Source organism: Zeugodacus cucurbitae, chromosome 4 (genome assembly GCF_028554725.1).
Source record: "Zeugodacus cucurbitae isolate PBARC_wt_2022May chromosome 4, idZeuCucr1.2, whole genome shotgun sequence".
Classification (NCBI taxonomy): Eukaryota; Metazoa; Arthropoda; class Insecta; order Diptera; family Tephritidae; genus Zeugodacus; species Zeugodacus cucurbitae.
The window spans coordinates 45,056,317-45,075,066 of NC_071669.1; the positions used below are offsets into that span (position 1 = coordinate 45,056,317).

General features: G+C 32.1%; 2 protein-coding genes and 1 long non-coding RNA gene across 4 annotated transcripts in view; 2 read left to right on the forward strand and 1 right to left on the reverse strand.

Annotated features, from left to right (window-relative positions):
* The first annotated feature begins 50 nt into the window (after nt 1–50).
* LOC105221095 (uncharacterized) lies at nt 51–2,669 on the forward strand. Its single transcript, XM_011197781.3, has 3 exons — nt 51–281; nt 344–531; nt 588–2,669. The coding sequence occupies exons 1-3, from the start codon at nt 182–184 to the stop codon at nt 1,404–1,406; spliced, it is 1,107 nt and encodes a 368-aa protein (XP_011196083.1). The 5' UTR covers nt 51–181; the 3' UTR covers nt 1,407–2,669.
* Nucleotides 2,350–18,145, forward strand: LOC105221096 (adenylate kinase isoenzyme 1). Of its 2 annotated transcripts, XM_011197782.3 has the most exons (7): nt 2,350–2,788; nt 14,573–14,656; nt 15,243–15,365; nt 15,505–15,647; nt 15,718–15,802; nt 17,245–17,394; nt 17,521–18,145. In XM_011197782.3, exons 1-7 carry the CDS (start codon nt 2,786–2,788, stop codon nt 17,617–17,619), a joined length of 687 nt encoding a protein of 228 aa, XP_011196084.1. In that variant the 5' UTR covers nt 2,350–2,785; the 3' UTR covers nt 17,620–18,145. The 2 variants fall into 2 exon arrangements, with proteins under 2 accessions (XP_011196084.1, XP_011196085.1); XM_011197783.3 differs by lacking the exon at nt 14,573–14,656 and having other exon boundaries at nt 2,362–2,788.
* Nucleotides 17,681–18,750, reverse strand: part of LOC128921321 (uncharacterized) — a 45,998-nt gene continuing 44,928 nt past the window's right edge. Inside the window, exon 2 of the long non-coding RNA XR_008470773.1 lies at nt 17,681–18,351. This is a non-coding gene — a long non-coding RNA (uncharacterized LOC128921321). The remainder of the gene's footprint in view (nt 18,352–18,750) is intronic.

Here is an 18,750-nt window from a genome sequence, read left to right on the forward strand (position 1 = left end):
AGTATTTTAGTTTATAGACACTCCATGCGTACGGCAACACCACCCTTCGATTCGCCTTAGCACAAATTTATCATTTTTGTTTTGTTAAGGTCTTTTCCTCAAATAATAATTTAATTATTAAAATTTACAATTAGAAATAGCGAATAATATTTGGAACATTACGCGTAAATAAATAAGAACAATGTCTGCTGCTAAAGTTGATAAACATTCTCAATCTGGACTTAAACGAACAGTGCCCGAAGGCACAGTAGAGGAAGCACTTGAACTAAATAAACTTTATGGTATTTTAAAGTGACTCCAATTGTTCAAGGAACAATATAAAATATTATTATTTTAACCTTAGACGATTTACGCAAGCAACTTTCCATGCCACGCATTGACCGTTTAGGCGGACGAGCGCTGGCTACTTGGGATCCGGATGAAAAGGCAGTGCACGTGCTACGCAAAGATGGTAAATTTGGAAATTTTGGTTATAGTCATGGCGGTCGCTTATATTTGGAATATTATGAGGCGCTCTTTCTTTTAGAAATGGTATGTTTTGTCCTTTTAATAAAAAAATGGTAAATAATAAATTTTGGCGTTTACAGAATCGTCTGCAATTGGAGTACCATACAATGATAATGTCAGTTGAACAAGCTTATTTATTGCTTTTGGGTGAGGAGTCTACTGCGAAATGCAATGAATATCTGGTTTATGCGCATCTCACACGCATTGGTTACATTTTGGTGCGCCATCAAAATATTCCTTACTACGATAACATCGAACCAACCGAAGAGGATTGTGCTTGGGCACTGGCGTTGAATGTAATTAATAATCGTGCAATACCCGAAAATGTAAAGAAGTCCCCACATTTTGTAAAAGTTAAAAAGCAAATGAAATGCATTAAGGAATGCATAACCAAACAGCAGACCAGCGAACCAAAACAATTAAGTGAAACAGTTTCAACATCAATAAATTTCGATGGAAAAGTCATATCTACTGGCAAACGAAAAACGACAACTGTTGAAGCAGAAAATCCCAATGAGACAAAACGTAGATGTCTGGAGGTAGCGTCTAGTCAAAAAAGTTTTCTGGATTGTCTCAAAGATGAACCGGAATACAGACAATTTCAAGAAACATTCGCCAAATTCGATATAATTCAAATGGCAGATGCCGCTACAAACACGGAGGAGGAGGTGCGCACTTTACACATAGCTTTCGATTTGTACCTGCATAATGATGGATTTAAAAAGAGAACACCAAAGCCACCAACTTTTCGTTTACTGATACTAGGTGTACACGAGCCCTTCCCTACACATGCAGAAATCACGAACACCTACAATTTGCAAAAATATCCAGTGCCGCTTTTAGTAGTCTCGGTGGGCGAATCTAAGCAAATACAAGCGTTTATGTATTATTTTAGTTGAATTGTGTTGAGTTTAGTGTGAATGTGCATAATTTAATTGTATATTGTATTTAGTTGTAAGCTTTGTTAACAGTTTTTAAAAAAAATCTAACCTTGATGTTGCTTGATGTAAATATGCTGCTGGATAACTTTTTGTATAGTTTATAAATCAGCAAAACACTTTATTAATACAAATCCACAAGTTAAGCACTTTAACAATGATTTTTTCACTTAATTTTTCGAATTTTTGATTTTTGCATTCTCTCTAATTATCACTATTTCCGGTGGGAAAAGGCAACTACCCCGCCAAATTTTACTAGAGTTGTTGCCATTATCAGCTGTGCGACAGAGTTGCATTTTGAAAAATAAAAAACTTTTTCCTGCTAACAGGTTTTTTCGAATACACTATATTTTTATAATTTGTTCTAATTTTATTATTAATTTGTTGTATTTATTTTATGAAAATTTCAGAAATTTTGCTAACTTTTTTTGTTAATAATTTAGCAAATTAAGTTTTGTTGTGTGCTCAAATGGTTTGTTTATATTTTTTTGTTTTTTTTTTTTAATTTGTATTTGGAAAGTTATCAACATTTCCAGTTCAGGGTTTACAAGAAGAGCGTTGATCAAAGATGTAGTCATATCCACAGGATTTCGATATTAATTAGCTAAATGGCAAGGTTGTATTTTGAAAAGCGGAAATTATATATGCATTTATTAGATTTTAAAAAATATTTTATAAAAGTTTTAAGAAATATAGTAATTTTGTAACTAAAAAAATATTAATTTTTTGTAATTATTTATGCTGCAAATATCTTTAACCTTTTCAACTATTTATTTAAACAACATAACTGGCAACGATTGTAATGTCATTCAACACTATTTATTTCTATTTCCGTTCAGAAACTATTAAATTTTGGCAAACTTGTCAGTTGCTCCAAAAAAACCAAAAATAATAACAATTATTATTATTTCCGACACGATCTCCTTGGGCACTGCGAATTTTCTTCATTCGCGTGGGCTGAAAATTAACGAAATTCGTTCGTGCGCCGCAAATAAACAAATAGACGCATAAGCTCGTGTATTTTCTTGCAACAGTGGTGTGCAGGTACACAAAGTTTTAGTCATTTTCAAACATTCGTCGTGAGCGCAAGTGCCTGTAGTATTCGGCTTAACCAACTGGGTACCAATTCTCGCCAGAAGCGGAAAATTTGCGTGAATATAGCAGATAATATTTGCAATTGGCACTCGCAGCCGCAGAGGAATTCGTTCGTTGAAATCATAAAACTATTACCTAGCGTTGAGGAGCAACAGCTGAGCAGCCGAAATTCCAAAAGCGTACATAAACATTAGTGAACTATTACTCAAACCACACGCAAATCACAAAAACTACATTTAATCATCATGGTAAGTGTGAACCAAGTGAATTTGTGTAGTCTTGCAACTCATGCAAAACTTTGGATTCTTTTTCGCTGGTTTATCAAGTGAAAAAAGCTTAACCTTTGGCAACACAATACTCCTTCCTTTTAACCCCGTTTGATTTGACATTGTCCTACTAAAGTGAACTGTGATTCATTATTGGATTTTACATAAACGTTTGGTGTGAGTAGGTTGGGGTTGGTTTCTGTGAAGAAAGCGTAGAAAGTATCATTGAGCAGTAGCGTGCTAAAATAAAAGTGACTTCTTCTCTCCGCTACGCGCGTTCATCGGCCGCTATTGAAGACGACCTTGACCCTAATCGCAATCGTCACGCTGTAGAAATAACTAAGAATGCACGACTATAAATGACTGTATGTTTGTGTGTAGTAAAGAAATCAAAATATAAAATTGTTGCTCTCTGCTCGTGCAAGCAATTACCTTAAAATAATGTACTCAACATTTTATTGTTTATATTACGAAATCAAGCAGTGCTATAATTTTTTAAATAGCCATCAAATATAATTGCATTGCTTGAACTTTGTTACATTTTTCTTTTATCGATCGATATGATAAGGTAATCTTTTTAACACGTTTTCTTTGGAAGTTGGCTATTCATTTTTTATTCAAGTGATATGCACAAATACTAAATACATATGTTCATTTTAATCATATCGTTGCATAAATATGAAAACAACTAAAGAAGGACAAGGTCGTCTATTTTCCATGCCGAAAGTTTTAATTTTTATGCGAAGTTTTATATTAAATAATATTTTGTATGTAATTCCTAATGTGGAGAGTTTATTTATTGTTGCATATTTATAAATAATAGTATTTTAGCAAAGATTTCGTCGCAAAGATTTTAAACCAATCTTAAATTGTAATGTAGCACTTTCGAAAATTTTCAAACCACAGACAGGGGGGAGGGCAATCAGATATCTCTTGAAAATTTCGTATATTCATTATTTTGTTACTAAAATTGCTAAAAAAAAATGCTCAGTTCAGATAAGCTTCGGTCAACTGATTTATTTGTTGTAAGGTGTCACATTTTAGATGTTCGATATATGTTGTTTATAATTTCCGGAGATCGGTGTTTGAAGTTTGTGAAAGCTATTAAGCTATTGGAAGTCTACTCCTCAGAAAGTACAGTTCTAAAATCGTATGATTGTTGCAGTGATCACATCAAGAACCGTTCAAGTTCAGGCCGAGGAAATTTTCAACAAAATTCTGAAAATATTCATACTTCGCTTTGTGATTCTATCTTTACTATTTCTCAAAAATCTTAATGGTCTCAAGTTCCACCAAGCCCGAAACAATTAAGTTACAATCACCATGTTTGAAAATTTGTTCTACTTGATGGGAAACATGAAGGTGTTCCGTGGTCTATTCCATTACATTCCGTTCCGTTCCGTTATGAAAATATAATCTTTTACTTTATTTAAAACCAAATTACTAATTTTCTGCACTCTCCTCTTCAATTCTCATGACTATTAAATTCTAATTGAGGAATGTCTCTTTCGGTTTATAGATTTTATTTGGCATTTCTACTCCGAGCTTTAAGATTTGTTGTTATTATAATTTAATATACTTCACACCGCTGGCTTTCGACTGCGTCTATCGAAATCTCTTTTTCTCTAATATGTGACAGCAAAAGAAAAATTATTTTACTTTTGGGCACCAAACAATCAGCTGCTGCTTTAATAGCACAAACTCGTATGAATTCGACTTGGCTCGAACCAATTAAATGTCTGTTACAATAAAGTATATGTAACTGCAAATATCTTGATCAAAATGTTGCCCATATACAAAAGCGAAGATCAGCTGGACTACCTGACAATCGCAACGAACCAAAATAAACAAATAAGATTTAAATTATATAAAGAGCGCCCAAGTATACGGTATAAAAAATTGATTTAATATTTATAGTTCATAAATGGAAAGAAAACAAACAAATCCAGCGTAGTCGTCCGCCAATACGCAACAAAACTTAACTTCCAACCAGTTAGCTCGTCATCTAAACAACAAATCCGTGCTTTCCAAAATTCCAAATCATTTTTTACCCGTTCCTCTCGCATATTTCTCTCTTTATTGTTATTAGTAGCGATTTACATATGAAAATAGTCTACCAAAAAACGATCAAAGAATACAAATTAATAAATAACATAACAACAATATAACGCAATTGGGATGAGAAATGAATTCGCAGAGAAAGGGGCAATTGATTGTTTGGTTTACTGTTTAGCGCAAAAAAAACTGAAGTGGATTGCCCACATTCCAGGAGTTTTGACGTCAAAGTGCTGCCTTTTAAATAATCGGGGCTTTTCGATTTTGCTGTTTTTGTTTTGTTATTTTTTGCATAAATTAGTGGGTATGCGCTAATTGCGAATCAGCTATAAAGCAACCGTTAGTTAGTTGGTTGGCTGTGCCAAAAGCCAATAGTCATTCCAAGCTGTTACCAACTCCAAGTCGAAAGTGTCATGGTGATGTCGCGCCACCAACAACACTATTCCACATTTGGATTTAGTGGTTTTATTGCGTTGCATTAGCAAAGCAGTCATATGTTCGGCCGCGATCTCCCGACCGCACGTTCAGCTGCTTATTCGTAAGCCGGCAAGCGAGCTTTGTTGGTAAATATACATAATTTTTTGGTTATTCAGCATTTTTTCATTTCATTCTAGAAAAGTAAACAAAAACACAGCGACTTTTTTGAGTCACCGCATTCGTAAGTGGCGCTTAGTTATGACTGAAAGTCGCTGATAATCGAGCAATTCGCGGTGAATGTGCAGTTTTACTTAAATTAGAGGTGCGTGGGTAATCAGCTGATTTACAGTTTAATTAAAATAATACTCGAGTTGTTTCATAAAAAATATATTCTATAAATTAGTGTGATTTTAACTTTTTGTGTGATAATTTTAAAAGAAAGATTTGTGATGATAATGCTGATTCAATGAGAAATTAATGAGTAAATATATATTTTCTTTTAATAATCATGTGATCTTCTATGTTGTTATATATTGAATGTGCGTGGAACATTTTTTATAAACTATAATAAATTAAGAGCAGTATATTTTAATCTATCCGAATTTCTGTTCATTGTTAGTGTGTGACGTGAATAAATCGAAGGAAAATATACATAGCGAACACGCTAAATTGTGTGGGTGTCAAGTGAATTATGGGTGAAACTATTTTTTTAATAGAAATACTGATCACTATACTATCGAGGAAACAAAAAAAAAACATATGGTTTTTATTTTATAAGTAGAGCGAAATATTCTATGCATTAATGATTATAGAAAAATTTCTATATTGTTTGAAAGTTTCCAAAATAATAACAATTTACTGCGAAATAAATGGATGTAATAACTCCGAACCAAACTCTATCTAATCTATACTTCTACCAATCCTGTTCTATTTCTATTGTTCTGTTTTTATTGCGTACTCCGAGTGTCGTCCTTAATATCCGCCGGAAGTTCGCCAGCTAGTTTGCTGAAATAACAAAAGGATAGCATAGGGTATGGAAAATTGTCGTCTGTTTACAAACGAATCATTTTTCGAGAGATTGAAAATAGAAATTTAATTAAGTTATCGAAGAAACTTCTAATATCGTAGATCCGTTAACAGAGTTTTCCAATTTTAACTATTCACTGGAAAGTTTCACATTATCTGCTAATTGGACCGCTATATTTTACCATATGATATATGTATATATAGTTAGTAATTCCGTACCACACATTCTTACCGCAATATTCTCTGTACCAATAAAATAGTAAATTTTTATTCCTCTTTATTGCGCAAAAAATTGCAAAATTATTGCTGCAATTCCATTTGCGAACACTAGTTTTCCGTTGTTGGCACAATCTACGTTCAAAAGGGAAAATGAAAATCACATTTTATTACTGCGATTTTGCAATTATGCAAATAAAGTTCCCTCTGCTTGACGTGGTATGCTTATTTTTACCTTGAAGACACACTTGATCGTGTAAACAATGTAAATAATAATACATATTTGCCTCTAGGTTCATGTAACAGATGCCAAAAACGAAAAGTTTCCTCTATACTAAGTACTAAGAAAGTACTATTTGTTTGTTTATACAAAATTAAAAGCAAAATGAAAAATGAAAAAAAATAAAAATAAAAACCAAAAATTAAATTTTGAAATGCAAAATGGTATTCAAAATTTTACATTCAATCATTAGTTTCTGTATTATTATTATTTTGTTTGCTTTATAGTTGTGCCAATCATCGAAATCATCATAATGATGATGAACAGCATTATTAGCTGAAATAAGTAGCTATATTTATATGAATATATCAGCATATTGCCACAATATATGTATTCGTAAAGAAACTTAACTCAAATTTAATAAATTCTTTAGAGTGCATTTTAATTATAAAATTTATTGTTTAAAATTATGTGTTATAACTTCAAATTTTGTAGTTTTGAAAATTACTCTATTATCTACATTTGTGGTTTTTGTGATCTTGTAATTTCTATGAGGCATTCAGGCAATCGCTCATGTATATGTACATTTATTTTTCAAACAGATGAACGCTTTTCAAACAAATTATAAACAAATCATTGTATTTGATTATTGTGGTTTGTTCGTTTATGTTTATTATTTCTGCGGATTTCACACCTAGATGTGTTTGTATTTTTCAAGTGATTTCGTGATGAATTTGTATGAAAATGTACAGTTTATAAAAATCAATAAAAATCACAACAGAAGAGAGATTTCTCTAGGGAAGTCCTTTCAATAAGAAGAGCACCACATTTGCATAAAAAAATTACATACAATTACTATATCATTCGTCATATTATAAGAATTATTCTAGTAAAAATATTTATAAATAAATAAATAAAATTATTTCTCAAATCAGTATTCCAATATTGAATTAATTTTTAGTTAAATTAAATTTCGAAACAGATGGAAACATCTCTCAAAAAATCTGCTATAGGAATCTCTCTAAAAGCTGCTTAGTTGGTGATCCCCATATTCCAACAGTTCCCATTTTGTATCAGCCAAATTGTTAACAGGTGGCAACACATTCCATGAATATTATATATATATTTTTTTTTAAATCCTTAGTTTGAGGTCCATAATGTTATTGTTGTAATATTTATCCATTTTAATTACTTTTTTAACATATGTATTGCTTTCAAAAAAAAATATTTTCTGAAAGCTGAAGCCGAATTTCTTGCAATTTTTTAAATTTAATTTACACTTCATAAATACCGTAAGATCGTAATTATTTGTCTTATATATTTCCTTTGCTAAATATATGTACGCCGGAAATGAGAGAGAGAGAGAGCAAGGAGAAAAAATTTTACACACAAACCGTAAAATCGCAAGAAAATACCAAACAAATTTTGATATTGAAAAGTTTGCCTTCGCCTTTACCTTCAGTCTGTTGTGGGTGCATTCCCTTCACAATGGCTGATTTCATTTACATATATAATATAAATACGTATATATTCCGCCTTCTCACTTAAGCTTCTAATGATTTAAAGCAATTTTGCATACTAAATATTTTTAATTCCTAGAAACCTATAGGTTGCCAGCAAAATTTTTGTTGTTATTTGGCGATCGTGCCACTCAAATATGCAATATAGAATTTAAATTAAATGTTTAGCAAATTTAATATGAACAAACAAACAGTTATACATTTGTATATTTATATTCTCGAATAGTTTTTGAATAGTTTAGTAGTGATTTATATGATTTTTAGAAAATATTTGACAAATACAAAATTGCAATTTTTATTATCTCAGCTAAGTATAATACATAATTATATATTTAAGAGAAAAAGGAACTTAACTTACTACTTAGAGTATTCATACATTATTGAGTATGTATTATATAAATTATATATGCATTAATATAGCTTTATAGATGTCTTTCAAGCACCCTTCCATTCGTTTGACCCCCACTTTGCCTTTATTTTGAAAGAAAACAATGTTTCTTAATTGAAAAATTTCTTTCTTATTGAATGAATTTATCAAACAGCGGGTCAAAATTATTGTTTGTTTCACATGAATGCGCGATTTTCGAAAATGTTTAGCAACTCGGAATTTGAACTCTTATTACACTTAATTTAATAACATATTTATTTATTAAGCTTCAAGTGTAAATATTTTGGTGTGAATTCGCAAGTGAAGGTTAAATTGGATTTAGAAATTTACGGTCTTATTATTTTAGCAGCCATAACAAATTATTATAGATTAATTGAGCAGAGGAGCATTGCTATGTCCTGGGTTCATATTGAAGCGATAATTAAAGAATTGTGGATATAGTTATGAAGGGAAAATAAAAAGTTTTTTCCATATTTCCAATTCTGTTCTGAGTTTGAGAGGGACTAACCTATTCTATTTATATACAATAAAATAACTAAAGCGTGTCTTTTAGACATATGTATTCAAGTAGGAATAAAACGCAAATAATTGAATGTAATGGTAAAGAATTTAGCTCTATTATAAATATATGTAAAGGATTGCCATTATGTTTTAAATATGATTTCGAAAAGCCCATTTACCACCACCTTTTGCAGCAAAACATAAATTTTTTTCAATTCTGGCAAGCTTAAACAATTTTTTTGGAAACTTTTAACTAACTTCCTTCCTACGTTTAAAATATCTATTTATATTATATATGTACATATGTAAATAAAACATTTCTACAAAATATTATAGACTTTTTCTTCTTACTCCTTATCAAATCAAATTCATTAAAATCACAATGTAATCATTTACTCGTTAATTACGCTTTTATAATCGTGTATTTCGGCACATTGTTGTTATGACATTAGCCATTAACAACTGTCAAATGCATGTTAAGTGACAATAGGAAGAGTCGAAACTAAAAATGCTACTGGAATATCAACAAAACAACTAATAAATAAAAGAATGTGTGGGTTTAAAAATATATTTGACTCTATGTGCCCATATGTGTGTGTGTTTAATGTACAAATTAGCATAATAAATACAATAAATTTGTTTCAGTTGCCACTTCGCGTATAAATTATCATTCACGGCGCGTTGAGCGCGAGTTCACAGTTCGCTTGTTGTTTATCGTTTTAACTCTTTTAGCTCTTTTAGTGTGTTGTTGTTATTATTTTTTTTTTTCTTTTCAAACAAATAGTAAACAGTAATTGTTTGCACATTTTTAGCGCTGTTTAATGTGAATGAGTGGCACGAGTGGCACAATTGCATTACACGCAAATTTTCGACAGCGAGCCTCTTGTATTTATAAACTTTTCAAATTTTTTGCTGCCTTTTTTTCGTTTGGTTGTAATTTATTTTTGTTTTTATTTTTATTTTTTTCTGACTTTATTTTTAAATTCATGTTTGCTTTCGACAATGAATTTCTGTCTGACAATTTTACGCGCAATTATCTCAGACTACAAATCGCTCAATGTCATAATTGACAACTTTGGCGGTCAAGTCAGCGCGTTCCTCTCTATTTACACTTTGTGATTTCACACATTTCTCTTATCGTGTATCTCTTCCATATACATAGAGCCTTACATATATACAGCTGTGTTCAAAATAATAATAGTGCTAAGAAGTCAATATTTGAATTTTTTATAAAAAGTTTATTAATTTTTTTCTGTGTTGAAATTAAGTGCGAACATAAATTTACTAAAATAACTTGAAAATTCGTTGTTGCCAATAAAATACTATAATATCTAGTATTTCACATCTGTATATCTGTAAGTACCTGAAACATAGGTAAATCTAAAAATTATGTAAAGATACTAAGAAATGGGGTTCAGTATTTAGTCGAAAAGCACCTATTAAATAAAACTGCCTAGGCCTTCATAACGGATTTTAGGTATTTTATTAACCTAAGTTCGCGATTGTGGCCTGGTTTGGATTTTCTGAATGTCACCCCATAGGTTATCTATGGATTTGAGGTCGGACCATTGCGCAGACCAAGGCATAACCTTAAGGCAGTAGTCTGCTTTAAAAGACTAAAAAAATTGTTTTTATTTGCAATTTTTTAAGAAAAAAATAGACTTTAAGTTACAAAACAAGTAGTTTAAATAATACTTTTGTCCAACTTTTTTAGTTCAAATAGAAGATAATTTTCTAACACTTGTGAAAATGAAAACTCGAGAAAAAGCGCTTTAAAGTTTTCGGATTCGCATTTACACCTGCTCGACGATCGGCCACTAAAACTGCTCTAGCTTCGAAAATATGTCGAATTGGCCTCTGGAATTTTAAAGACATATTCTTGGATAGTTTTGGAAGAGATTTAAAACAAAACAAAAAAATCGATTTTTTGAAGCCTGTAAAGCAGACAACTGCCTTAATCCTAAACCGCTCTTAGGCTAGCCGACTTATATGTTTCGGGTCATTATCATGCTGGAAGACCCATTTCAGAAGCATTTCGTACTTAGTAAGGTAACATTGTGTTATTCAAAATTTCAAAGTAGACATTTTGATACATGTCAGTGTAAATACGATATATGAGCCCAGCACCATAAAAATAAAAGACAAGCCCAAACTAATATTTTTATTTTTACCCTCGATGTTTTATCGTTAACGTGTCTAGGGTGGTATTCAGTCTTCCGTGGATGATGCACATACTGTCGTGAACCTGTGCCTCCAAAGAGAACGACTTTACTTTCATCTGTCCATAACATATTTCGTCTCTTTTCCAATTTCACTGAGAAGAATCTAACACATGCACTTTTATTATTTTGAACACAACTGTATATGTATATATTATTATTATATTATTTTTACGGTTGCAATATTTTGACAGCTAATTACAAATGGGCAGATAAATCAGATAAAATCGTCAATCAATCATAAAATGGAGTGAAAATGTGATTTACTAAAATGGATGAATTTGTTGGTTCACGTCATTCGTACGACCCGTGATTTTCTGCTATTAGTTATATAATAATGATTAAATTAAAACAAAATATAGAATCCCATCCCATCATATGATTTTGATGAATTTGAAAATCTTATTATCGATAATAACTATCAATAGTCCAAAAAATGTTGAAAAATAGTTTCACAATTCCTAATAAATCTTCGACCCCTACTCCAATTAAGCTTTTGAAAAAGCTTAAAAGTAAATAGTTTATCTTGACGTTTTTTCTATCACCCATGTTTCATTGACTAATCGATCTTAATCGATGATACTGACTTTTCTATAAGCAGGCTGTTCTATATAAAAGTCTCTTGAAATTAATCTGCCAGACCGTTAAAAGGAATTCCACTTTTTACTTAAAGAAAACGTTTACAAGTAGTCATGAAAATCAAGTGATTGAGCTAAAAATAAACGCCGTTGACTCACAACCACGCCTACCTTTCGTAATGTGAGATTTGTAATATACATACATATGTACTTCAATAAAAAAAATTGGAAAACCGTGGAGAAAATAAACCACCTTCCTTGCACGTGCCGAATATTTCATTCATAAATATTAAAAAACGATTTATATTTAAACATTTCTCCTCCTTTTTTGTATTCGAAAAATTGTACCCACAAACAAGTGTTTCAGCTCTCACGGCTGCAGCTAAATATAAAACTACCCATTAAGAAAAAATTCTGAAGGTCAAGTAAAAGTTCTTCAAAAAGTTCAAAGTGATTATAAAGACGTCACGGCAACAAGAAATTTCTTATTAGTGATTTTCTCACGCATACTTTTCCACAATTTCGAATACTTGTGTAATCAATAATCATCAGACAATTCATACGCGAGCATTGCTTGTAGAGTGTAGAGAGCTCGTGCGCACTTTAAAAACTACCAGACAGGGCACTTTGCCAGCGCTAAATGATGCGTGTGAGAAAAAAATATGTTTTGCCACTTGTTAAAGCTACTTGGAAATTGTTAAGAATGACACATTTTTTATTATGTATTTAATGTTGTACATAATTAATTTTTTTAGTGAATATATTTCTTGTTGAAAATGCGCGCTGACTTGCATTTTTTTAATTAATAGGTTTTGTTCAATATAATTTGTTTTGAAGAATTTTTCTTATATATGGAGGCTTGCAAGTCATTCATCTTCAAAATTAATTACTCTGCGATAATACAAACAAAAACGTGGAATTATGGAATTTATTTAAATTCTTAAGTTGATTTGTTAAAATACATTTTTAGCTGTAAAGGTATAAATTAAGCGGGGATTCATAGCTATAGAAATTAATATGTAATGCATACTTGAATTATTAAGGCTGTTATAAGAAAAAATATATTTTTCTCAATGTATACGTGATCCGATCCCAATGTTCTAAACAAAACAGTTAGATCTTAAAATCTGTATAATATTTTTTCATAATGTAATTGTAACCAAATACATAGAAGTAACGGGTCATCCAAGTAGAGGTACTTTTTTCAATAGTACAAAATATAGCGTGTGCAAGAACTGTAGCTGCTCGGCGAAGAGCAATCTGAAGAGTTTCAAAAGCTGCCATTTCTTCCAGAAAAAAACAATGGTTTTGGTGTGGTTTGTGGATCGGTGGAACCATCGGTCCATATTTCTTTAAAAATGAAGCCGGGCCATGATAACCGACTATTTGATGCATGAAATTGTAGCTCGTGATCTCGGCGACATTTGGTCTCAACAAGACGGGCCACTTCTCACACATCGCATCAGTCAATGAATTTATTGCGAGAATACTTCGGAGAGCAGATAATTTCACTTTTTGGCAACCAAGATCGTGTGATATCACACCGTTAGACTTTTTCTTGTGGGGATATGTAAAGTCTAAAATCTATGCAGACTCAGGCCTCGGAGCAAAACATGACGCGTGTCTTTCGCCAGTTACCAGTCGAAATGCTCAAACGAATCATCGAAATTGAACTCAACGGATAGACCATCTGTGGCGTAGCCGCGGACAAAGAATGTTCTTTCGTATGATTATAAACATTCCCTATTAAATTTAAATTTTCTGTGTATTTTGCTTTAAACAAGTAGGGAACCTCAAAGTAGATCACTCTTTATAACCAAATGTATAGAAGTCTACATATTCAATATGGAGAATAATGGAATGTATATACTGATTGTGTCAAATCTGATAAAGACTCGTCTAAAGGGTAATAACTTTCTTATTTCGTGAGTTAGTCATTGGCAAGCCAAATGATTATATGGGAAGTGGATGTAATTGTGGACCCATATCTCCAATTTTTTCGGCCGCTACCACACCAATTTCCATATTTTTGTAAGCCCTCATTTTTAGTACAGAAGTTTCGAGATATCTCACTGAAGCAGTTTTGATCAATAGACCGATTTTGTCTATAACTAATGATTTATTTCTATAGTGTTGCTGAAAAATTTTGAATTGATATTTTCGATTTTTTGATTTTTTTTTTTTGAATTGATATTCCTGAGATAAACTGCCATTGTTTATATTATTTTTAAGCGAATTTCAGTGTATTTCCCGATGAGTGATTTATGAACTATGACGATTAGATTAGCACATTTGAAGTGAAAGTATTTTACTTTGTAGTATAACTTTTCGATAAGATTATTATTTATAAATCCCAAAAAAAAATTGTAAAATATTCGACTATTTATTTCTGATATCTATTAATTCCGCTAAATTCATGTTAAAAACATAATTCTTTTGTTTTATATAAAATCGCCACTAATCCCGCTGTGCTCTAAATTACAATTCGAGTTAAGTAGTATTTAAATTAAATAAATATATTTTCATGAAATAAATATGTGTGCGTCAGTACACCGACTACATTGTTATATACTGTATTTACTCGTCATATATGTCTCAACTACACTGTATGTATGTGTTCGTCCAGTTATTTATGTGTCATCAAATGGCGATGAAGAAGGAAGCCAATGACAAATCGAAGGCCGCCGAACTTCGAAGAGCACAAATCGGTGTAAGTAAATCAAATTTAACCGAAAGGTCTAAACTAAACGTTTCGTAATGTATGGTACTTCTAAAGAAAAATTCGAATGAACGTGGAAATTTAGAATAATCAAAACAAAAAAGCAATTGTCTGGCTCCGAAAATACTCAAAATGCACGGATGTTGCTTAGTGTGCTTCAAAATACTTATGTAAAACCAAATTTTATATCTAGAAATCTTCAATGCAACTCATAATACTCAGCTAACTGTCTATAGTGTTTTCTAAATGCTTACTATACATACATATATAAATACTTATTAAACTCTCTAAAAGCCAGCCAATGTATGAACTAATCGCAATATATTTGAGCTTATCAGTCAAACTTAGCTGCTCGAGTGTCGTTTTGTAATTACTTAACAGTTTTACTCGCAAATGCAACCCTGTTTATCCTGCTTGTCTGCAAAACATGTGAAAAAATATTTAAAAAATGAATTATTGGTATTGAAATTATGTTGTGATTGTAATTTGATGGTGTGAATTCATATTAATTTGTATATAGTATACTGAAAATTATACCTCTATAACCATCCACTTTAATGGTAATTTCATTTTTTAGGTTGGCGTACCAGTTGTCTGGATTTTGGGTGGTCCCGGCTGCGGCAAAGGCACACAATGTGCCAAAATTGTAGAGAAATATGGATTCACACACTTGAGCTCCGGTGATTTACTGCGCGCAGAGGTGATTATGCATAGCATATAATAAAAGAACTAATTTACAAACTCAGCTTTCTGCGAATCGAACAAACAACAACTGGGCTCGAAGACTTAAAAAATTTAAATACCAATTAATAATGTAAACCCTCTCTTTTATATCACAGGTGGCCTCTGGCTCTGATAAGGGTCGTGAATTACAAGCTATCATGAAGGAGGGTAAATTGGTGCCGAACGAAGCTGTCTTGTGCCTGCTCGCCAAAGCTATTGCCGATAACAAGTGCGACTCAAAGGGCTTTCTAATTGATGGGTGCGTGACACACACATACATTTCATATAATTTTGTAAGATAACTAAACGCTTTATTTTATTGTATACAGTTACCCACGCGAGAAGGATCAAGGCGCTGCTTTTGAACGCCAAATTGCACCAGCGGATCTGATTATCTATTTTGATTGTTCGGATGTAAGTATAATATATAATCATTTTGATTTCATTGCAATCTGAGTTCTGATAGATATTTTTGATATTGTAACGGTAGGAGAACTCTGTTTAGTGATACGAAAGCAAAGTTTTTCAGTGACGTCATATAACAGAAGCTTAAGAGAAAAACTAGTTTTGGAATAGTTAAATGATTAGAGAGATGTAAGATAACTAACGTTAAAAGAAAAATAAAAAAGGTGATTAGTATCGTTCTATAAGTCACTCATCATACCCGTCCTGACGTATGGTGCGGAAGCATGGACGATGACCAACAAAGATGAGCACTTCTTATTAGAGTTCGAGAGAAAAGTCCTCCGATGGATTTATGGCTCGTTACGCATGGGCGTAGGCGAGTACCGGATGCATTGGAATAACGGGCTGTATGAGCTTCGCGGTGATATGTACATAGTACGTCCCATAAAGCTTGGGAAGGATCAAGTGGATGAAAACCTGGCGAAGCTCTAAATCATCAACTGGCGCCGTCGTGCGCAATGCAGAGACGATTGGCGAAGGCCAAAACCGACACCCGGTTGTAGTGCCAGTTGATGATGATGATAAATTGTATCAAGGTGGTTTCGCTGTATGCGGAAAATTTATTTGATATGTCGGATTCGAGCATTTAAATAGGAGTTTAAGCTTCGGAATACAATTCAACTTAATTTATTAAACTCAAACTTTTCAACTGTGATGTTTTGACTTGCCAGAAAGTTTAAATGGACTATAATTGAAATCATGTTCTAAGAGATATCAGAATTGACCAGTCAGCACTGCGCAGCGCAGTTGTTGTTCGGGCTACACATATTCTTTCTTTGTCCAAAATGCATCTTTATCTTTACGAGGTTTACTGACAAAATTTGTATTGTACCCAATTAACAAAGAGTTTCGGCATAGATATGTATCTTAGACACTTAACAGAGAAAGTGAGAGTTTGGCGATATATATTGTTGTTTTAGCGACATGAAAGGAATTTAGCGAGTTGACAGCCTTTAACTGGATAAAAATTCGAACTTGTGAACCTGTCGATAAAAAACAATATTTTCTATGCTTTTAGAAATCAGTAGGGCTTTGAAACCACTAACTCTCGAGAGATTATCTTGTTAAGACGTACTTCGTTCTTTTGATTGCCTGAGAATAATAAAAGCGTCTTGATTTATGTTCCGTCTCAAAATATTGGTTGGTAAAAATTTGAGCAAACCCTATAGGGTATTTTTTCTAACTCTATATATATAAAATATATAAATATTTACACCACTTCGATCCATAATTTCTACTAGAAGCAAATATTTCGGTTTGCTTTATGCCTAAACAACTTTCATTTATTAAAAGGTTAAAGATAATAATTAATTTCTAAGGCATATTTAACCACCCTTTTAATATAAGACTATTTAATAATGTACTACATATGTATTTTCCTTTCATTTCAGGATGTTATGGTCCAACGTATAATGGGACGTGCGGCTGCTTCCACAGAAGTGCGTGCCGATGACAACGAGGAGACCATCAAGACTCGTCTGGCCACCTTTAGAACAAATACAAATGCCATTCTCGAGCAATACGTCGAGAAGACGATAACGGTAAGTGGCAGACGATAAATTGCTAAATTAAGAAATGCTTTTATTTATTTAAGCAAGAAATTATAATTATTATTAGAAATTTTAATACTAATTGTACTCTTTCTTTTGTCTTCCATCTCCTTGCAGCTGAATGCCGAACGTTCTGCCGATGAAATTTTCGTTGATGTGCAACGCGCTCTGGATTGTTTGATACAGAAGAAGGCTCAGGCGGTTGCATGCGCCTAATTAATGGCTCACTAACAACTACAAACACACATGCGCACATACATACATACATACGTAGCTATGTATGTGCGTCAATTATTTATTCTTTAATTAATTTACGTGAATGCACGTAGACATACGAGTAGTTATTGTAGCACAATTCATACACGCAGAACTATCAACAAATGATATTAGCTAATAATAAATGAAAAAGCCAAAGAAACAGCATACCTTCAAGATACTTAAGAAACACCGCCAAACACCGCAACTTGTGTGGCGAGTAGAATGGCTAAAATGTATATAATTCCCCAACTGTGAGCGCTTGAGTGAGCAACTAGCGAAAATTGCTTGATAAGCGTGCCGAAAACTAGTTTTAAATTATAGTACAACAATAAGAGCTCTCTAAGGGAAATACAAACAAATGTGCTTTAAATAAAAATTATAATGTACTTTATTTAAATTAAATCAATACACCAAAGAAAATTATAAATTGTTACAAATTAAAGCAATTTTCGCAATAAAAATTACAATATTTACCAAATCTTGATTTTAGCCAATTTTATTTTCTTTGTAGAAATGTTTGTGGTTTTAAGAGTTGCTAATAAAAATACATTTAATCTAACATTTTTAGCGTGGGACACACTCTCAAGAGACCCAGCGAGCTTTTGCGATTTATTCGGGTTTCCATGTAGTCCAAAACGTCGTACTGTAAAACCCAATTCTTGGGATGAATTTTTGTCCATCGAATTATGTCTAGAAAGATATGTATAACGCTATCAATTACCCACCTAGTACTTTTGACTCCATTAGACTAATTTTAATGGGTATACGCCAAACAAATGAGGCCGCCTGAGATTTTATGACATTTTATGACATTTTATTTTTGGTATATTTTGGATTCGTCGCAATACAAGTCTTAGTATTTCTAACTAATATTTTAATAAAACCGAAAAACCTATTTTCATATTGAAATTAAACAAAAACAAATTTAAAACCAGTAAGGAAGGGCTAAGTTCGGGTGTAACCGAACATTTTAAACTCTCGCAATTTATTTATATTATAAAATACACAATTTGACCCACATATTCATCACATATATTGTATAAAATCCATTGAAAGTTGAAAACCATAAAATTAGGTTAGAAGCACCGA